The 22,561-nt window shown below is 42.2% G+C and overlaps 1 protein-coding gene and 1 non-coding gene across 4 annotated transcripts in view; both read left to right on the forward strand.

The window, feature by feature from the left end:
- LOC121321021 (transmembrane protein 131-like) overlaps positions 1-22,561 on the forward strand; it is a 79,048-nt gene that overhangs the window by 33,340 nt on the left and 23,147 nt on the right. For 2 of the 3 annotated variants that reach the window (XM_041259920.1, XM_041259923.1), the window contains exons 4-17: positions 1,481-1,549; positions 12,672-12,795; positions 14,730-14,846; positions 14,936-15,058; positions 15,893-15,973; positions 16,743-16,893; positions 17,545-17,601; positions 17,697-17,758; positions 17,876-17,984; positions 18,483-18,591; positions 20,612-20,765; positions 21,076-21,246; positions 21,472-21,582; positions 21,696-21,830. In XM_041259920.1, the coding sequence (XP_041115854.1) occupies positions 1,481-1,549; positions 12,672-12,795; positions 14,730-14,846; positions 14,936-15,058; positions 15,893-15,973; positions 16,743-16,893; positions 17,545-17,601; positions 17,697-17,758; positions 17,876-17,984; positions 18,483-18,591; positions 20,612-20,765; positions 21,076-21,246; positions 21,472-21,582; positions 21,696-21,830 (1,573 nt within the window). The remainder of the gene's footprint in view (positions 1-1,480; positions 1,550-12,671; positions 12,796-14,729; positions 14,847-14,935; positions 15,059-15,892; positions 15,974-16,742; positions 16,894-17,544; positions 17,602-17,696; positions 17,759-17,875; positions 17,985-18,482; positions 18,592-20,611; positions 20,766-21,075; positions 21,247-21,471; positions 21,583-21,695; positions 21,831-22,561) is intronic. The other variant, XM_041259922.1, reaches the window with a different exon arrangement.
- Positions 6,735-6,806, forward strand: trnaw-cca. Its single transcript has one exon. It is a non-coding gene; the product is annotated as a tRNA-Trp (tRNA).

Raw genomic sequence — 22,561 nt, forward strand, 5'->3', positions numbered from 1 at the left:
GTATATTTGACATTGGCCTTCACCAGTCAATCCTCAGAAGCAAAGTTCTGTAGTCAGATATGTAATTGGTGCGACAGTGCTGCTTGACTTGGCAAGACTGGAATTGTTTCCAGTTTGTTTATCTATGGTCACAAGTGAGGCTATCATGCCTGCTGTGTAACTGATGGAAACGTGTTGCTGTTGGATGGTTTGCCAGAGCATGCTGAAGTTCGTTCAGAGTGCTCATATTCTCAGTATCCTGGTGCTGTAAATAGAGACCTGTGAACATTTTCCTTGCAATAGTGGACTTGTGAGTGAGTGTTTCATGAGGAGAGTTGGTATAGCTGTTACAGTAAAGCCCTGTATGTTTGCATTAATTCTCTCAATCATAGAAAGAAGTTTAGGTGGGAGTCTGTGCACCACTTACACACACTTGTCTAGCTTTATAGATACAGAGGCATGCATCTGTATAACTAGCGATCTCTTTGTTAATCAGCAGCGTGATTTTACAATGGACTGGAACATGTTCCACAGGAAAAAAGAACATGACAGTGAAAAGTAGACGGTGTAGCTGCTATAGTAAAGCTCCAGCCTTTATTTCTCGTCTGCTTCAATCCAGAGCACCACACTGCCCTGGAGTTTTGAGTGTCTGTTAGATTGGACTGGATTTCAATCGCATTGGATTGTATCGCGTTGGATTGACTCCTTTTTAAAACCTATAAGGTATCATTTCCAGGTTCAGCAGTTTTAACCCGAGCACAAATGCAGAGAACTCCCTCCATGTGACAGATCAAAATAGAGCAGGGACACCATGAAGAGCAAGCTATCAATGCCTTTACATGTGGGAACACTCGCAGGAGAGGGTGGAATTCCCTGTGCGTTACTATTTCTTACAGTATACAAAAGAATGGATTGTGTTTTTGTTAACGGACAAAGATTTCAGAAATATGAAAATATTTATAAATCTACTGTAACCCCCAAAACAATGTGATTATTTTTGTGTAGGTGGTCAAAGTTTCTTCAGCTCACACACACACAGCCCCTGTCTGATTCGTTCTTTGCCTACAGCATGTGTGAGAGAGAGAGAGAGAGAGAGAGAGAGAGAGAGAGAGAGAGAGAGAGGAGAGAGAGAGAGAGAGAGAGAGAGAGAGAGAGAGAGAGAGAGAGAGAGAGAGAGAGAGAGAGAGAGAGAGAGAGAGAGAGAGAGAGAGAGAGAGAGAGAGAGAGAGAGAGAGAGAGAGAGAGAGAGAGACACATGTTTGTTTTGCATACTGTAGTGAACTAAATGGATCTCTGAATTCCTGCAATAAGACACCTGTACAGTACTACCCAGGCAGGTCTGGTGGGTTCCTCCCCCGGCAGAGAGCTCTCTCTGCTTGGGGCAGCAGCTCATATATTTAGCAGACATGTGTGAGATGCAATGTTTTCCAGTGGTGTGTACTGTGGGGAGATATCTGTACTGTTCATTGCTGTTGTTCCAGACCTTTCATTTGTTTTGCAGTGCATCCCTGCACCGGGGGAATTGCAGACCAATCAGGTTTGAGCCGCCGATGTTGGACTTCCATGAACAGTGAGTACGAAACTGAGACCTGCATTCCTTCACTGTGTGTGTCCTTTGTTTAAAAACCATTAGAGGGAATAGAAAATCAGATTCCTTTTTAAATGTGTGTTTGATTTTTTATATATATATATTTTTTTTTTCTATGCATAGCATTTTGATCAGTTTCCAATGTAGGCCAGTGTCAAAATTTGTACAAATGGGTTTACTGTCAAGTTTGACCAAAAAAATGTCTACCTATGCAGGAAAATATCTACCTTTTATTGTGGTTCCTTTGCAGCTACAGCAGTGTGTGTGAGAGAGTGTGATTGATCTACCAGCACAGTGGCATGATTGGAATGCATTTGAAATGCAAGTTGCTTATGCTAACTTTTCTGAATGCCTGCAATATTTTGATGATTAATAAGTATCACTTTATATACTGTTATACTGTAGCCTTGCTTCTTTAATTCACTGTTAGAGTGTTGAATTAAAGCAAACTGTAGTTGTCACCTATAGCCAATTCCTTCATTGTGAAGGGACAGTGCATTCACAAGGTGCCTCAACGCTTCAAATAGATCCAGCAAAACACGGGGTACTGAAGGGGAACTGAACGTTGCATATAAAAATGAAAGCTATAGTAGTATTAGTATTATTATTATTATTATTAGTCGTAGTATTAGTATTAATTTATTTAGCAGACACCTTTTATCCAAGGTGATTTAGAGACTGCGGTGTGTGCCCTATGCATCGGCTGCAGTCTCTGACAACAACGGTTAAGTGACTTGCTCAAGGTCACACAATGAGTCAGTGATAGAGCTGGCTGGGGTTAGAGATGAAGTTACCCTTTCTATGGGTATTCATCTTCCCATTGGTTTTACTAAGCAATCAGAGACCAGACTCCCATCACAGAGTCTATTGCAGTTAGAGATGAAGTTCTCTCTGTGGGTATTCATCGTCCCATTGGTGTTAATGAGACATATTTTGGTATATATACTAGACACACATTATAGAAACCTCACATGATTTACGTGAAGGCAGTGGATTTGGATACAGATCTTGAGAGGTGTAGGTGTATTTTCTGTCCCATCTGAAACATATCTTATATACTGTAGATATTTGTTGTCCATGATAGACATGTGAGCAAAGTTCATGCTTTTGTGGCTTCTTGTTTGTCATTATGAATGAAATGCTTTTTATTGTCTTTTGCAGCACAGATAACACATTTGTAAAGACAGTCCTGTTAAAGGGATAGACCAGTGTTACAGAAGTAATATGAAACTGCACTGTTGCTCACACACCAAGGGCACAGTTTATTAAAACCTTGCTTGTTTTAGGAAAAGGACGTCCCTGAAAACTGAGGCCCCAGATTTCCCATGAATCTCATATTTATTAACCTTAAAAAGGAAACTCATCCACAGCGACAAGGATCTGGTGGAGACTACAGTATACAGGAGGAACTTCAAGTGGAACATTTGTCAAAGAATTGTACTTTTATTATTTGTTTGTTTAGCAGACATATTTATCCAAGGCAACTTAGAGACTGGAGACTTGTTTGTTTTTAGTATTCAGTGTGCTTGTGTGACATGGTTTCTTTCGCTGTGGTTTGATCAGCGCTTCTTTGGTTGTGGTGTAAGTAGTGTGGACATGACGATACATTCACTCCGGCTCAGTAGTTATTTACGCTTGCATAAACAATGCAGTGAGATTCAATTGCAGTCACTCAGTTTCACTTCTACATCCAATACACTGTGTGCCTTTCTCTATTCCAGCTCTCCCTGATTATAATGCTGTAATCGGGAGCTATTGGTAAGAAGCCATACTGTTTGTGTTCCACCCTATAATGAGAGTGCAGTGCTGGTGCAGTGGCATTGTGGCTCCAGTGGGAGCTGCTGTGGTTCTTCAGTGCTCAGATTGAATGGTCAGTAGGTTTGAAACTCAGGATTACGTTTAGTTTTGCAGGCTTGTCTTCTACTTAAAGTAAAACGAGAACAACGTCCTCAATTGGTTTATCCCTTGAACAAACCAGTAAAATCTTGAAAATGCCACTACATTCTTGATGCAGTTACTAAAACTACAACCAAAACCTTTTGAATTGGGTTTAGCAAGGTTTAAAAGCATGTTGGCGATTGGTTGCTAAACTTGCATCTTCTTTGTTTTTTAATTTTGGTTTGTTAAAATGTGAGCACAAGTCAAGCAGTGGAGAGCTTGAATGTGAGCAGATGCTGCGTCTGTAAATGCAGTTCAGAGAGAGAACAGGTGCTCTCTGTCAGTCCTGTCAACCGTCCAAACAGGAAGATGACTGCAACAACCCCCACACTACACCACAGTGAGACACAAGACAACCCCCACACTACACCACAGTGAGACACAAGACAACCCCCACACTACACCACAGTGAGACACAAGACAACCCCCACACTACACCACAGTGAGACACAAGACAACCCCCACTCTACACCACAGTGAGACACAAGACAACCCCACACTACACCACAGTGAGACACAAGACAACCCCACACTACACCACAGTGAGACACAAGACAACCCTACACTACACCACAGTGAGACACAAGACAACCCCACACTACACCACAGTGAGACACAAGACAACCCTACACTACACCATAGTGAGACACAAGTCAACCAACACACTACACCATAGTGAGACACAAGACAACCAACACACTACACCATAGTGAGACACAAGACAACCCTACACTACACCACAGTGAGACACAAGACAACCCTACACTACACCACAGTGAGACACAAGACAACCCCACACTACACCATAGTGAGACACAAGACAACCCCACACTACACCATAGTGAGACACAAGACAACCAACACACTACACCATAGTGAGACACAAGACAACCCTACACTACACCATAGTGAGACACAAGACAACCCTACACTACACCATAGTGAGACACAAGACAACCCGACACTACACCGTAGTGAGACACAAGACAACCAAGACACTACACCGTAGTGGGACACAAGACAACCCTACACTACACCGTAGTGAGACACAAGACAACCAACACACTACACCTTAGTGAGACACAAGACAACCAACACACTACACCATAGTGAGACACAAGACAACCAACACACTACACCATAGTGAGACACAAGACAACCAAGACACTACACCGTAGTGGGACACAAGACAACCCTACACTACACCGTAGTGAGACACAAGACAACCAACACACTACACCGTAGTGAGACACAAGACAACCAACACACTACACCGTGGTGGGACACAAGACAACCCAACACTACACCGTAGTGAGACACAAGACAACCAACACACTACACCATAGTGAGACACAAGACAACCCTACACTACACCATAGTGAAACGCAATAGAAGAAAATGCATCTGGTGTTAGTGTGTGTGAAAACGGATTTCTAGTTTTCTGTCTGTGTGCTGTACAGAGGCTGAGATCTTCCTTCGGGAGGGGCAGGTGGAAAACCCTGATCCAGGGTGTCCGGATGTGAGAATTGCACAAGCCGCCTGTATCGTAAAGAATTGACATCATGTACGGCTGAAAAAGCAAACGTCAGCACACCAAGTAATTCCACAGAAAAGATCAAACGTGAATAAAAAATACTATATATATCCTGTTTTCATAAAACTGTACAGTAGCAGCAGTCTTTCTTGGTGCAGTGAAATTGTTTGTTATTTAGAAATCCAGAGTTTAGAGACTTTGATTTCCCCCTGTCAGTGCAATGAGAGAACAGCAGCATTTTCAGAGATCAGCTGCGCATATTGAATCAAGTCAAATCCAAATGTATTTATAGAGCGCATTTCATGGCAGGCCATCTCAAGGCGCTGAACAAAGAAGAAAAACATTTAAGCACAATAAACATTAAGCACAATAAAAAGTCAGTCGACAGCTAATCTCAAGTACAAAGTGTTCTCTTAGTTTCTGACAGTATTGATCACCCTTGTTATAAACACATAATGTGCAGACTAATCTGTGTGAGCAACATGTATAATAAACACATAAATAAACCAGTTCTGTTGGTGATCTGCTACTGATTAGTTTAAATGTCTTGAGATCCAGCTTCACGCTCCATTAGATACCCACTGATCCCCATTAGGAAACAGGAGGCTGTTCCTGCAGCACACAGCTCTCCCCTGTGTGGTAATCCGCCTGTGCACAGTATTGAGGGAATTATAGTAGCTCCAGTCTGTGCACAGTATTGAGGGAGTTATAGTAGCTCCAGTCTGTGCACAGTATTGAGGGAGTTGTAATAGCTCCAGTCTGTGCACAGTATTGAGGGAGTTGTAATAGCTCCAGTCTGTGCACAGTATTGAGGGAGTTATAATAGCTCCAGTCTGTGCAGCAGTGTTGGAGTTGTAGTAGCTCCAGTCTGTGCACAGTATTGGAGTTGTAATAGCTCCAGTCTATGCACAGTGTTGATTGGGAGTTGACTTCTGCATGCCAGTGTTAATACTGAATGCAGATATGTTCCTCTGGGAACTGGTTCAGATCCATCAAAGGGACGTCGTGGCAGATTGATTTCTGGTGCTCTGAATAGACATTGATCAGTGTCAGGGAAGACGTGATCTTTGCTGGCATTTAAAATGCAAAATAGAGAATTTTAGGAGCCTTTTTTGTTCCCTAAAGGCTGTAACATTTGCATTCTGCAGTTATTTAAACGTGTACTGTAACCCATCTAAACTTGCTGTCTTTACAGTAACCCCCCCCTTAAAGTAGTTTTGCTTTGGTTGCAAGCAGAGTGCTGAATTGGATTGTTACAGGTCACTCACTGTCATTTTGGCACTAATCTGTTGATAGAGTTACTGTAGTGAGGCTGTGGTGCACCCCCGTGTGAAGGAGTGAAGTACGTAATTGCACTTCACCTCTAAATAAAAACACTGGCACGTGCTCTTGGTTACTAAAGATAACAAGGGTCAAACTGCAAGTTATAGTGGAAGGGATTAATCCTGCAGTAAAGAGAGATCACATGATTCTGTTTCTCCACTGAGAGATTAACACTTGTTCAACCCCCATGCAGATGTGAAAAGAATTCTTGTGCTGCAGTAACAGGTCCCACTTAATAGCAGTGCAATATGCATGTGCTGCAGTAACAGGTCCCACTTAATAGCAGTGCAATATGCATGTGCTGCAGTAACAGGTCCCACTTAATAACAGTGCAATATGCATGTGCTGCAGTAACAAACCTTAGTTAAATGGGAGCTCGTGGCGCAACGGTAGCGCGTCAGACTCCAGCTCAGAAGGTTACGTGTTCAAATCACGTCGGGGTCAAAGCCGTCTTTGTTTAGGTCTTCCCAGCGACAGCGTGTGGAAGCGACAGCGAGTGGGAGAAGTACAGGCGTGGAAAAGTACAGAGCAGTTTCGAAGCAGAAAGGAGAAATTGCATCTTGAATTGCTTTAATCAGAAAACAGAGGACATTGGGGAAACATAGCAGCAGCTCAAAGTCAGACAGACGCGTGTGTTTTTCTGATAACAAACAAGCTGAAACTCGGAGCAGCTGATTCAAATTCAGCGCCGTTTTGAGACACGGGCGAGGGGAGGAGCCAACAGCACAGCAGAACAACGCAGTTAAACGAGGCAGTCTTCCCAGCGACAGCGTATGGAAGCGACAGCGAGTGGGAGAAGTACAGGCGTGGAAAAGTACAGAGCAGTTTCGAAGCAGTTTGAAAGCAGGTTGACGGCTGCAGAAGAAACTAAACTTCAAAAAAAAAAACGTCAACATGGTCTTCAAGCCAGTAATCTGTGACACCTGCTTGATGTGGGAAATCCGAGAAAACCCAGCGGAGCTAAACCAAGTGTGCGTAAAGTGCCGCGCGATCCAGGATTTGCATAAACTAGTAAGTATGCTAGAAATGGAGCTGGAAGAAGTGAGACAGCAACAGGATCTTGAGGAACTGGCACACCCACAATTCATGGAAGTCTGCATCACCCCTAACAGACTGAAAGCCACCAGGGAGATAGAAGGTCAGAACAGCTGGGTTCAGGTAGGCAGAAGCAGGGAAAAAAAGAAACTTCCTCAAACACAACCACCAGAAATCAAAACAACCAACAGATTTGAGTCACTTCAGAATTTTGATGAGCAGAACCAACAACAAGAGAATGAAAGGAACAACATCCAGGACCCTATTGACAGTGGTGACCAGACAGCAAAAAGAAGGGAGGTCATGATTGTTGGGGACTCCATATTGAGAAACACAGCAAGTTCAGTTCGCAGTTTGGACCCCCTTACTACAACAGTGTGCTGCCTTCCGGGAGCCTCGGTCAAGCACATCACTGAAAACATGGACAGGCTCCTAGAACGAACAGGAGACGACCCGGTAGTAGTCGTCCACATCGGTACAAACAACATTGGAAGAGACAGACCAAAATCCCTGCAAAATAAATTCAGAGAGCTAGGAAGGAAATTAAAAGAGAAAACCAAAACTGTGGTATTTTCTGGTATACTACCCGCACCTTGCAAAGGACCATATGGACAGCTGGAAATAATTAATCAAAACGAATGGCTGAAGACGTGGTGCACACGGGAAGGCTTCACCTATCTTGATCATTGGACCACATTCTACAACGAGGACTATCTGTATAGACGGGATGGACTGCATTTAAATAACAAGGGAACTAGTCTACTCGGAGAAAAGATCCTCGAGCAGGTTCGGAAGCATTTAAACTAGAAAGGAAGGGGGGAGAAATCAACAAAAAAACAGAAGGGAGACCGCATCAAAACAAGAACAACAACTCAGGTAAGACAACCATTAAATGTATTTATCTAAATGCTAGAAGTATCAGAAACAAAATTCTAGAACTTGAAGCTACTGCACTAACAGGTAACTATGATGTGATAGGTGTTACAGAAACGTGGTTGTCTGAGAGTGATGGGGACGAATATAATATTTGTGGGTATACACTGTATAGGAAAGACAGGCAGGACAGAAGAGGAGGATACATAAGAAATAGTCTTGAAGCCCAGGTGTTAAACCTGGACAAAGAAAATAAAACCGAATCAATATGGGTCAGAATAACAGACAAAAATTCAAAAGGCATAATAATAGGAGCATGCTATAGACCGCCAGATTCAGACGGTGAGCACAATAATCTGTTATACAATGACATTAGAAATGTGTGTAGCAAAGGAGAAGCCATACTAATGGGGGATTTCAACTTCCCCCATATAAAATGGGAAAACCCGGTGGGTAGCGCGAAGGATGAAATAGAAATGGTGGAAATGACAAATGACTGCTTCCTAACACAATTTGTGAAGGCACCCACTAGAGGGGAGGCATGCCTTGATTTAGTCTTTTCAAATAACGAAGATAGAATAACTAAAACAGAGGTCAGAGAACCACTGGCAAACTCAGACCACAACATGGTCTCATTTGAAGTGTTTTTTAAATCCCCAAAAGTAAAGACTAAAGTTAAGGTTTACAATTTTAGAAAAGCAAACTATGAAGGCATGAAACAGAGACTAACAGAAGTAGATTGGAGTAAAATAGAGAAAACACCCACAGAAGAAGGATGGTTGTTCTTCAAAAATGTAGTACTAGAGGCGCAAAACAATTACATCCCTAAAGTAGACAAATCTAAATGTAAAACTAAATTGCCAAAATGGTTTAATAGATCAATTAAAAAAAATATTCAGCGAAAAAAGGCACTTTACAGAGCATTAAAAAAGGACCAAAAAGAAAGTACGCAGAAAGAGTACACAGAACTGCAAACGCAAGTCAAAAAGGAAGTTAGAAAGGCCAAGAGAGAAATAGAAATGAACATTGCTAAGGGAGCTAAAACCAATTCCAAAATGTTTTTCCAATATTACAACAGCAAGAGAACATTCAAAGAGGAGATTAAATGTTTAAGAGATACAAATGGCAAAATCGTAGAGGAAGAAAAAAAAATAGCAAATATGTTAAATGATTACTTTTCACAAGTTTTTACAAAGGAAGATACTGACAACATGCCCCACATGTCATCCAGTTCCTATCCAGTTTTAAATAACTTTAGCATAACTGAGGCAGAAGTGTTAAAGGGACTAGGAGCTCTTAAAATAAACAAATCCCCTGGGCCGGATGAGATCCTCCCAGTAGTACTCAAAGAAATGAAAGAAGTAATTTACAAACCGCTAACCAAGATCATGCAGCAGTCTCTTGACACAGGGGTGGTACCGACAGACTGGAAAATTGCAAACGTAATACCGATCCACAAAAAGGGAAACAAAACTGAACCAGGTAACTACAGACCAGTAAGCCTGACTTCTATTATATGCAAACTTATGGAAACTATAATAAGATCCAAAATGGAAAATTACCTATATGGTAACAGGGTACTGGGAGACAGTCAACATGGTTTTAGGAAAGGGAGATCGTGCCTAACTAACTTGCTTGATTTTTTTGAGGATGCAACATCGATAATGGATAATTGCAAAGCATATGACATGGTTTATTTAGATTTCCAGAAAGCTTTTGACAAAGTCCCGCACAAAAGATTAATTCTCAAACTGAACGCAGTTGGGATTCAAGGAAACGCATGTACATGGATTAGGGAGTGGTTAACATGTAGAAAACAGAAAGTACTGATTAGAGGAAAAACCTCAGAATGGAGTGTGGTAACCAGCGGTGTACCACAGGGATCAGTATTAGGTCCTCTGCTATTCCTAATCTACATTAATGATTTAGATTCTGGTATAGTAAGCAAACTTGTTAAATTTGCAGACGACACAAAAGTAGGAGGAGTGGCAAACACTGTTGCAGCAGCAAAGGTCATTCAAAATGATCTAGACAAGATTCAGAACTGGGCAGACACATGGCAAATGACATTTAATAGAGAAAAGTGTAAGGTACTGCACGCAGGAAATAAAAATGTACATTATAAATATCATATGGGAGATATTGAAATTGGAGAAGGAATCTATGAAAAAGACCTAGGAGTTTTTGTTGACTCAGAAATGTCTTCATCTAGGCAATGTGGGGAAGCTATAAAAAAGGCTAACAAGATGCTCGGATACATTGTGAAAAGTGTTGAATTTAAATCAAGGGAAGTAATGTTAAAACTGTACAATGCACTTGTAAGACCTCATCTTGAATATTGTGTGCAGTTCTGGTCACCTCGCTATAAAAAAGATATTGCTGCTCTAGAAAGAGTGCAAAGAAGAGCGACCAGAATTATTCCGGGCTTAAAAGGCATGTCATATGCAGACAGGCTAAAAGAATTGAATCTGTTCAGTCTTGAACAAAGAAGACTACGTGGAGACCTAATTCAAGCATTCAAAATTCTAAAAGGTATTGACAGTGTCGACCCAAGGGACTTTTTCAGCCTGAAAAAAGAAACAAGGACCAGGGGTCACAAATGGAGTTTAGAAAAAGGGGCATTCAGAACAGAAAATAGGAGACACTTTTTTACACAGAGAATTGTGAGGGTCTGGAATCAACTCCCCAGTAATGTTGTTGAAGCTGACACCCTGGGATCCTTCAAGAAGCTGCTTGATGAGATTTTGGGATCAATAAGCTACTAACAACCAAACGAGCAAGATGGGCCGAATGGCCTCCTCTCGTTTGTAAACTTTCTTATGTTCTTATGTTCTTAAATAGCAGTGCAATATGCATGTGCTGCAGTAACAGGTCTCAGTTAATAGCAGTACAATATGCATGTGCTGCGGTAACAGGTCTCAGTTAATAGCAGTGGAATATGCATGTGCTGCAGTAACAGGTTCCAGTTAAATAGCAGTGCAATATGCATGTGCTGCAGTAACAGACCTTGGTTAAATAGCAGTGCAATATGCATGTGCTGCAGTAACAGGTCCCACTTAATAGCAGTGCAATATGCATGTGCTGCAGTAACAGGTCTCAGTTAATAGCAGTGCAATATGCATGTGCTGCGGTAACAGGTCTCAGTTAATAGCAGTGGAATATGCATGTGCTGCAGTAACAGGTTCCAGTTAAATAGCAGTGCAATATGCATGTGCTGCAGTAACAGACCTTGGTTAAATAGCAGTGCAATATGCATGTGCTGCAGTAACAGGTTCCAGTTAAATAACAGTGCAATATGCATGTGCTGCAGTAACAGGTCTCAGTTAATAGCAGTGCAATATGCATGTGCTGCAGTAACAGGTCTCAGTTAAAAGCAGTGCAATATGCATGTGCTGCAGTAACAGGTTCCAGTTAAATAGCAGTGCAATATGCATGTGCTGCAGTAACAGGTTCCAGTTAAATAACAGTGCAATATGCATGTGCTGCAGTAACAGGTCTCAGTTAAAAGCAGTGCAATATGCATGTGCTGCAGTAACAGACCTTGGTTAAATAACAGTGCAGTATGCATGTGCTGCAGTAACAGGTCTCAGTTAATAGCAGTGCAATATGCATGTGCTGCAGTAACAGGTCTCAGTTAAAAGCAGTGCAGTATGCATGTGCTGCAGTAACAGGTCTCAGTTAAAAGCAGTGCAGTATGCATGTGCTGCAGTAACAGACCTTGGTTAAATAACAGTGCAATATGCATGTGCTGCAGTAACAGGTCTCAGTTAATAGCAGTGCAATATGCATGTGCTGCAGTAACAGGTCTCGGGTAAAAGCAGTGCAATATGCATGTGCTGCAGTAACGGTTTCAGATCGGTTTTATTATTGAAGTATTTTATTTATTCTGTAATATTGAATTTTGAATGCCTCATGCTCAATTTGAATGATTTGAAATGTTGCCCTAACAGGTTGCTGGCCTTATGGGGATGGAAATAAGACCCCCATTACATAGCAGTTTGATCCATTCCTGGTTTTATTATGAGTTTAATAGAACACACCTGGGCGTGTTCCCTGTACACTGGGGATAATCACCTTCGTAGTAAAACCTGGAGTCGTATTTCCATCTCTGAGATGTTTCTTGTGTTTTTTTCTCTGTGCAAACAGTTTTCATCTCATTTACTGGTTTCTAATGTATTTATTCAATGTCTAATGCATGTGTTTTCAGAGGGTCGTTTTTACAGCTTGCTTTTCCCATTGGAGAGGTTTAGTTTGCTTGTGATTGCTGATCAGAGTCTTTAATGAAGGTGGCTTTGCAGTCCTAACCCAGGAATGTAAAACAGTGGTTTGATTTGTGAGGGGTCCCTTGTCTGTCTAATTGAGTGACATGCATCTCTTCTTTTATTCCTTTTTTTTTTGTAGGCCGGTTGGGATGCCAAAAATGGAAAAAGTTTACTTGCACAATCCAAGTTCAGAAGAAACTATTATTTTAGTATCAATATCAGCAACAACATCGCACTTTCATGCATCTTTTTTTCAGAATAGGGTAAGTTTGCTTTTTGTTTGCTTGTATCGTGTGTGTGTGTATTTATTTAAGCTGTGTCAACACCTTGCATCCATAAATAAGAAAAGACTGTAGCACAGTGCGGGACCGGGCTCTTTCTGTAGAACAGTGCGGGACCGGGCTCTTTCTGTAGAACAGTGTGGGACCGGGCTCTTTCTGTAGAACAGTGTGGGACTGGGCTCTTTCTGGACTGGGCTCTTTCTGGACTGGGCTGTTTCTGTAGAACAGTGTGGGACTGGGCTCTTTCTGTAGCACAGTATGGGACCGGGTTCTTTCTGGACTGGGCTGTTTCTGTAGAACAGTGTGGGACTGGGCTCTTTCTGCAGAACAGTGTGGGACTGGGCTCTTTCTGTAGCACAGTGTGGGACCGGGCTCTTTCTGGACTGGGCTGTTTCTGTAGAACAGTGTGGGACCGGGCTCTTTCTGGACTGGGCTCTTTCTGCAGAACAGTGTGGGACCGGGCTCTTTCTGGACTGGGCTCTTTCTGTAGAACAGTGTGGGACTGGGCTGTTTCTGTAGAACAGTGTGGGACCGGGCTCTTTCTGGACTGGGTTCTTTCTGCAGAACAGTGTGGGACTGGGCTCTTTCTGTAGCACAGTGTGGGACCGGGCTCTTTCTGGACTGGGCTGTTTCTGTAGAACAGTGTGGGACCAGGCTCTTTCTGGACTGGGCTCTTTCTGCAGAACAGTGTGGGACTGGGCTCTTTCTGTAGCACAGTGTGGGACCGGGCTCTTTCTGGACTGGGCTCTTTCTGCAGAACAGTGTGGGACTGGGCTCTTTCTGTAACAGTGTGGGACTGGGCTCTTTCTGTAACACAGTGTGGGACTGGGCTCTTTCTGGACTGGGCTCTTTCTGTAGCACAGTGTGGGACCAGGCTCTTTCTGTAGCACAGCGTGGGACCGGTCTTTTTCTGTAGCACAGTGTGGTACTGGGCTCTTTCTGGACCGGGCTCTTTCTGCAGAACAGCGTGGGACTGGGCTCTCTCTGTAGCGCAGTGTGGGACCGGGCTCTCTCTGTAGCGCAGTGTGTGACCGGGCTCTCTCTGTAGCGCAGTGTGGGACCGGGCTCTCTCTGTAGCGCAGTGTGGGACCGGGCTCTCTCTGTAGCGCAGTGTGGGACCGGGCTCTCTCTGTAGCGCAGTGTGGGACCGGGCTCTTTCTGTAGCGCAGTGTGGGACCGGGCTCTCTCTGTAGAGCAGTGTGGGACCGGGCTGTCCCTGTAGCTTTCATTTATTTCCTGTTGTGATGATGCAATCCTTGTTAATGTAAAAAATGAGAAATATAATATTCACACATCTTTGCAAGCTATGATGTTTGTGCCCCAGAAATATATGTGAATTCCTAATTGAACACGAGTGTTTTATTTTTTCCTTAATTACCTTTCAAAGTATTGCTAAATAAATATTGCGTGTACAGAGTTCTTAGAATTCAGAGGAGAGTTGGGTATAGGTTTAGCAGCATGAGTAGTCATGTGATGTGTAATAAATTGCATTGGAGTGCACCTGTCTTTTAACCATTCATCAAGGGCCGTCCCAAACTCTCAGGAGGCCCCTGTTTTTAGTGGGTTAGTGCAGATTATACCTCTGCTGTAGGTTAGTAACTGGAGATGGTGTGAACTGAGCTGTTAGGTTTTAATAATACTGACTTGTAACTGGAATGCATTCAGCTGTCTAGTGCAGCACAATGCAGCAGCTTCTGAATAGCAATTAACCTTTGTTGTTCTTGTAACACAAACAAACTGTTGTAAGGTTGCCTCCTCGCTGTGTTTAGTGTGGTTCATTTGGAGTGTTTGACTTGAGTAAAGCAAAGTTAATCTGTTTTAATGATGGGCTTACTGCATGTTTCAGAAAAGTACACACTGTGATCTTAAGTATTAACCGATTTAGCTTTGTAAGTATTTAATCTTTTCTCCGACAGATAATTCCACCAGGAGGAAACACATCTTTCGATGTGGTGTTTCTCGCCCGAGTCGTTGGGAATGTAGAAAATACTTTATTTATTAACACATCCCACCATGGAGTGTTTACATACCAGGTAAGAGCATCATTGAAGTGGCCAGCAAGTGCTTGATATTCATTGTGAGTGCTTTCTCAGTCGCCTGTCTTTGTTTCCTCATTCCTCAGGTGTTTGGTGTTGGGATACCTAATCCTTACAGATTGCGACCCTTCATTGGGGCAAGGGTTCCTGTAAATAGCAGCTTTTCCCCTTTAATAAACATTCACAACCCGCACAGTGAGCCATTGCAGGTAAGATTAAAAGGGGATGGTGCTGATTTTCCTTTGTGATTCTGAAGTTCTTATCCCATCCGAAATGTGTTCAAATAATATGCAAGTAAGAATTGTCAAACACACACTGCAATTCTTTATTGACAAATGTCTGCTTTCTAAATTTCAAATGCTATTCAGAAAGTTTGTTTTGGTTATGTTTTAGGGCATTTTGGGACATTTGAAGTGCTGTTTTTGCTTGATGCTTGTCAGACATCGCAGTAGTTGTGGCGACAGGTGTAATGAAGATGATTCCATGTGCTGCACTGTATCTCAGCACAGTGAAGCGTGCTCCACTCAGAGTGCAAAGTAAAAACACAGAGTACACAAAACCAAGAAGTGATGTTTGAGATCTCTGGCATGGTTCATCTTCTAGTGGGACACCCGCATGTCTCTCTGTCTGGTTGTGTTGAAACATGGCAAGAGCATCTCCAGGTTGTGATGCCTGATATAACCCGGGCCACTCTCTACATAGTGAATGGCAGGACTGCATCATTCCTTCACTCTACATAGTGAACGGCAGGACTGCATCATTCCCTCACTCTCTACATAGTGAACGGCAGGACTGCATCATTCCCTCACTCTCTACATAGTGAACGGCAGGACTGCATCATTCCCTCACTCTCTACATAGTGAACGGCAGGACTGCATCATTCCCTCACTCTCTACATAGTGAACGGCAGGACTGCATCATTCCCTCACTCTCTACATAGTGAACGGCAGGACTGCATCATTCCCTCACTCTCTACATAGTGAACGGCAGGACTGCATTATTCCCTAAATATGAAGTGTGTTTCCTGCTTTGCTGTCTCTTAGGTGGTAGAAATGTACTCGAGTGGCGGTGATCTGCATCTAGAACTACCGACTGGCCAGCAGGGGGGCACCAGGAGATTATGGGTGTGTCTTCTTTCTTTCATTACTGTGCAGCACTGTGAGTCTGCTATACAGGTCTGTGCATAGTGTGTGTGTGTTTTGTATGTTCTTTGCAATTTCACATTGCAATAAAGTTTTAAAAAATTATGGTAAAGGTTGTATTTGAGGAGGATGTTCCCAAAGAATATAAATAACAATTATTGCAAACTTTTAAATGGAAGTCAGACTTACATTTCCAGTTAATTATATTTCCACGTACAAGTTTCTATATACGTATTAAAATGGGAGCCCACAGGAAGCACTGCACTGGCCTTTACCTTCCTGGGCGTTGGCAAATGGTAGCTCACCTCGTAGCACTTCAGCACCCCCTAGTGGTCAGCCTGGCGCATGCAGGCAGAGACTTCCTGGCTGGAATCTTGATAACCTCTTGTTTGACAGCTGATCATCAGTCCCCGCCAAGTCAGTGCCATGATGAGGCAACATTGAAATTGTGTAGAAAAAAGGGGGGTACAATTGATAAACAGTAGGTCAAAAAAATTAAGATAAAATCAGTCTCCTATTGCATAGGAGTTTCACCCATTCCAGGTTTTACTAGCAGTTTGATTAGCCCCAGTGTATAGATAACAAGCTTGGGTGTGTCTTGGTGAACTTGTAGTGTAACCAGCAATGGATCATTGCCATCCCTGCAATGTAAACTCTATTGGTTCACACGTGCAGCAGCCCAGCGCTCAGTTTGAAACATGTGTTCACGCAGGCAAGGCAACTATGTCTCTTTCTTTAAAATACAATACAGGAAATTCCACCATTTGAAACAAAGGGTGTAATGAGGGCCAGCTTCTCGTCACGAGATGCTGATAATCACACAGCCTTCATTCGAATCAAAACCAATGCCTCGGATGATGCAGAGTTCATCATACTGCCGGTGGAGGTGGAGGTGACAACAGGTAGGGCTGCATTCAAATATCCAGATGCAGTGAGCAGCAGTGCCTGCGTGCTATGGTGTGCTTGCTTGCTTGCTTGCTTGTGTGTGTGTGCGTGCTAGCGTGTGCGTTAGGTAATGAGTGGTGGGAAAGTTGCAGTTTTAAGAACATAAGAAAGTTTACAAACGAGAGGAGGCCATTCGGCCCATCTTGCTCGTTTGGTTGTTAGTAGCTTATTGATCCCAAAATCTCATCAAGCAGCTTCTTGAAGGATCCCAGGGTGTCAGCTTCAACAACATTACTGGGGAGTTGATTCCAGACCCTCACAATTCTCTGTGTAAAAAAGTGCCTCCTATTTTCTGTTCTGAATGCCCCTTTGTCTAATCTCCATTTGTGACCCCTGGTCCTTGTTTCTTTTTTCATGCTGAAAAAGTCCCTTGGGTCGACACTGTCAATACCTTTTAGAATTTTGAATGCTTGAATTAGGTCGCCACGTAGTCTTCTTTGTTCAAGACTGAACAGATTCAATACTTTTAGCCTGTCTGCATATGACATGCCTTTTAAGCCCGGAATAATTTTACTCCCAATGTATTTCTTAAGTGATGTATTTAAAGCATTCCTGTATGTATGTGATTAATGAGAAGCACTAAAATCTCACATTTTCATTTGTTCTAGAGCCTGGAATTTATTCTTCTATAGAAATGTTAGACTTTGGTACATTGAGATCACAAGGTAAAGTATCCTTACTTAGTTCAGTTTATTTTTACATTGTTTTACAAATTTGTAGCACTGATTTTAGTGGGTTGTTTTTTTTTTTTTTTTTGTAGATCAACCTAAAGTCTTAAATCTACATCTACTAAATTCAGGAACAAAAGATGTACCAATAACAGTAAGTAGTTGTTGTAAAAGACCAAGTTATTGTTATTATTATTTTATTATTGTTTCTTCCATTGGTTTTGTTTCTTGTCCATTATTGAAAACTGATTTGATGTTTCTGGTTTTGCAGAGTGTCAGACCAACACCGTCAAATGAAGCTGTTACAATAGACTTTAAGCCAATAACATTAAAAGCAGGCGAAAGTAAATATACCAAAGTTGCAAGTATTAGTTTTGATGGTAAGTCATGCTCTGTTGTTTTGATGGTAAGTTGTGCTCTGTTGTTTTCTGAAGTCTGAAATGTGTCTCGTACAAAATCTGAAAAATAAACTTCTCATGGCTTTGTCAGGGTTCTTTTGTTTTACCTAATTTATTCACAAAAGAATAAGGCGGCTGTAATCCGTAACTGGCTATAATTCAAATGTAAATAGTTTGTGTGACACAGGTCAGCATTTGCAATCTTAGAAGTGTTGAGCACACTCAGTGTTATATGAAGCACACTCACAAGCACATGCATTGTGTTTTATATAAAGCACACTCACAAGCACATGTATTGTTATGTAAAGCGCACTTTTGTAGGATACCTACGTGCACGTCCAGGCTTTGAAGACATAGATCAGTCTTGGTTTGTTTTTGTTGTTTTTGAGAGTAAGCCAGGAGTAATAAAATCAGTTGAGACAGCAGATGGGGTTCAGCTCTCATACGGATTCACTAAGATTCCTTCTGTTTGTTTTGCAGCTTCAAAAGCAAAAAGATCATCCCAGTTTTCTGGAAAAATAACAGTTAAAGCAAAAGAGAAAAGTTACTCGAAACTTGAAATCCCATACCAAGCTGACGTTTTAGAAGGGTGAGTATATATTTTAGTATGCAAATCCCAAGTGTGCTGTTCTATGTACTTAAAATCTTCCAAAAGAATCAGGTATGCACAGACAAGTGCTGGCAAATGCCGGTTTGCAGAATCAGCCTGTATCTCTCGATGTGACAGATGTTTGTGATTGCTCGTTTAGATAGAGCATGCCTGGTAAACCACTCTGACATCTTTTATTATGTCACATTAATTTCAGAAACATTTGTTTCTTTATTTAAGTAGGAGATTTGCCCGTTGAGACCAAGGTCTCATTTACAGGGGGGTCCTGGAGAACAATAAAGGACAAATGCAAAGACAAATACAATACAAGCTACACATTAAAAACACCTGTGGATAAAATGTATATAATGTGTGTATATATACACTGAGTGTACAAAACATTAGGAACACCTGCTCTTTCCATGAAATAGACTGATGAGGTGAATCCAGGTGAAAGCTATGATCCCTTATTGATGTAACCTGTTAAATCCACTTCAATCAGTGTAGAAGAAGGGGAGACAGGTTAAAGAAGGATTTTTAAGCCTTGACACAATTGAGACATGGATTGTGTATGTGTGCCATTCAGAGGGTAAATGGGCAAGACAAAAGATTTAAGTGCCTTTGAACGGGGTATGGTAGTAGGTGCCAGGCACGCCGGTTTGAGTGTGTCAAGAACTGCAACGCTGCTGTGTTTTTCACGCTCAGCAGTTTGCTGTGTGTATCAAGGATGGTCAACCACCCAAAGAACATCCAGCCAATGGCAGGCCAGTGGTTGAAAACGGCTCATTGATGAAAGAGGCCAAATGAGGCTGACACAAGTTGTGCAGAGCAATAGACGGGCTACAGTTAGTCAACTGACAGTCCAGTACAACATTGGTGCCGAAAGACCCATAAAAGAATGCACAACTCGTCGTACTTTGACACGAATGGGGTATGGCAGCCAACAACCTAACAGAGTTCCACTTCTTTCAGCAAAACACAAGAAACTGCGGTTGCAGTGGGCTAAGAAACGAAAACACTGGACACTGGAGGACTGGAAAAACATTGCCTGTTCCTGTTTCACGCTGATGGGAGGACTAGGATACGGAGAAAACCACATGAGTACATGCATCCATCATGCTTATTGTCAACATTGCAGGCTGGTGGTGACGGTGTGATGGTGTGGGGTGTGTTTTCATAAAAGTGGAGCAACGTTTGAATGCAACAGGATATCTGAACATCATTGCCAGTCAGGTGCATCCCTTCATGGCAGCAGTGTATCCATCTGATAATGGATTTTTTCAGCAGGATAATGCCCAATGCCACAAGGCTAGGATTGTCCAGGAATGGTTCCACAAATATGACAGTGAATTCATCTTACTGTAGTGGCCTGCCCAGTCACCAGATCTCAATCAAATTGAGCATCTGTGGGATGAGATGGAACGAGCTGTTCGGAGTAGAGATCCACTACCAGCCAACGTGACACAACTGTGAGAAGCATTGGAGTCAACACGGGCCAGCATCCCTGTGGAACGCTTTTGACACCTTGTAGAGTCCATACCTTGACCAATTGAGGTTGTTCTTAGGGCAAAAGAGGGTGCAGTATGTTGTGAAGGTGTTCCTAATGTTTTGTACACTCAGTGTATATACTGTGTGTGTGTGTGTGTGTGTGTGTGTGTGTGTGTGTGTGTGTATGTATTATGCATGCACATACACACATTGTTCTGTTTCTAACTAGTACTCTCCTATTTGTAATCCGTGGGAACAGAACACAGATTCATCTGCTAATTCTTGTGTTTTTTGTTTTCCAATGTTTTGGTATGTTTAACATAGAGGCACACAAATATATTGATAATATCTGTGTTAGGATGATGTGCACTGAGCAGTGCTGCAGTAATACCCATATTGATGATATCTGTGTTAGGATGATGTGCACTGAGCAGTGCTGCAGTAATACCCATATTGATGATATCTGTGTTAGGATGATGTGCACTGAGCAGTGCTGCAGTAATACCCATATTGTTGATATCTGTGTCGTTAGGTACCTGGGGTTCGACCACACAGCTACGCTGTTCCACATCAGGGACAGCCCCACAGACCCAGTGGAAAGGGCAGTCTGCCTGACCAACACTTTCAACTTTGCCATTCGAATTCATAATGTTTCGTTGCCAGAAGAGGCGAAATCAATGTTCAGTGTAAGTGCTGGTCTGAGGCATGCGTTCTGATAGTTTGGTTTGAAGTTTATCATTTTAAACTGTAAATAGGTGACTGGTTTTTAAGAGCAGAGGCATCTCTGTGGAAATCTCTCACAGGGATAATGTTAGTATAAAATATAAGGAGCTGTTGATTTACAATATTACGTTACCATGTCGGGATTAACAGCTTTTATGTTTTTAACTTCTTACTAAAATAACACCATTGGTTATTTTAGCTTCTCGTCTGAGTTAATTATTGCCCTGCTATTTATAAATAAATAAATTACATTGTGTTTTTTCTTCGTCACAGGTGCTCAACTTCAGTGCTCCGATTGTAGTTCCTCCTCATGAGTCCCGCTACACATTCTCCCTCCACTTCGCCCCTGCCCGGCCATCTATTCACATAGATAGCAACATCCTGCTCATCACCAATGCTTCAAAATTCCACCTGCCTGTGAGGGCTTATACAGGCTTTCTAGAGGCAAGTGCTGCTGTTCTGTGTTACTGTCTCCCTGCAATATTGTACCACACCCCACCACCAAGGACTAGCTTCTCCGAACCTGCCTGTAGCCACAGCTGCTACAGCAGGGTTGTGTCTCTGCCAGGGCGTGCCTGTTTGGGTCTTTTTGGGCTTCTTAACGATGTAGATTTTAGGTAATCAAGGCAGTTACTAAATAATACTCCTCTCTGTGCTTGTCCTTTACAGCCCTTTGTCCTTCCACCAAGCTTGGAAGAACGGTTCCTAGACTTCAGTGTACTGAGTGTCACCGAGTCCAGCAGCATTCTGTTTGCTGTCATTAACAGTAACCCTATTGAGGTAAAGCTATACTGTCATATCTGTTTCTGTGTTTTTTGTTTTTCTAGCCTGCATTTCTGCTCTCGCACCAATTCATTTATGCAGTGTGTATTTGTTTTCCTTTTCTCTTAAAGCTGGCAGTAAAGTCATGGCAGGTCATAGGGGAAAGTCTCATGATAGAGCTGCTGAAATCAGACAAAGGCAACAAAACCACCATCCTGGACAGAATTCAGCAGCTACAAAATAACACTTTATCAGACCAAACAACAGTAAGTGCCCCTTTGCTGTACTCTTTGGAGATTGGGGTGTTTTTTTCGATCTTTGAAACCAAGTAGAGGGGTAATTGTTTGTTAAGCACTGATTTTATGAATGTGTATTTCTTTATTTAATGTATTTATTAAAACCTATTGTATTTCTGCATTTGGTTTTATAATATCACATTAAAGGCAATCCAGTATCAATAATAGCTAGTATTCAATTTCATTCACTGTGTAGATGCAGGATGTGCAGTTTTGAAGGAACCACATGTTTTTTTCATATGAAGAAATTATACTTGGTTTGCATACCTTGCTTTCAAGCAGGATGTTCACTTGGGGTCAAAGCATGTCCAGGTGAAATAGCCTAGAAAGTGCAAGTCTAATATACAGTACAGCTTGAGAGCCAGGCATCCAAACTAAGAGCTTTCCTTAACCTTTAGAAGCTTTAAAACTTGAAAAGCATGACTTTCTCCAGCTTCTACTACATTACTGCAGTATGAGAGTGCTGGTAAATCAGACACAGCTTTGATTCAGACTGCTCTTCTACCTTACTGCAGTATGAGAGTGCTGGTAAATCAGACACAGCTTTGATTCAGACTGCTCTTCTACCTTACTGCAGTATGAGAGTGCTGGTAAATCAGACACAGCTTTGATTCAGACTGCTGTTCTACCTTACTGCAGTATGAGAGTGCTGGGAAATCAGACACAGAGTTGATTCAGACTGCACTGCTCTGCCCGTTGTA

This window comes from Polyodon spathula, chromosome 9 (assembly GCF_017654505.1).
Source record: "Polyodon spathula isolate WHYD16114869_AA chromosome 9, ASM1765450v1, whole genome shotgun sequence".
Lineage (NCBI taxonomy): Eukaryota > Metazoa > Chordata > Actinopteri > Acipenseriformes > Polyodontidae > Polyodon > Polyodon spathula.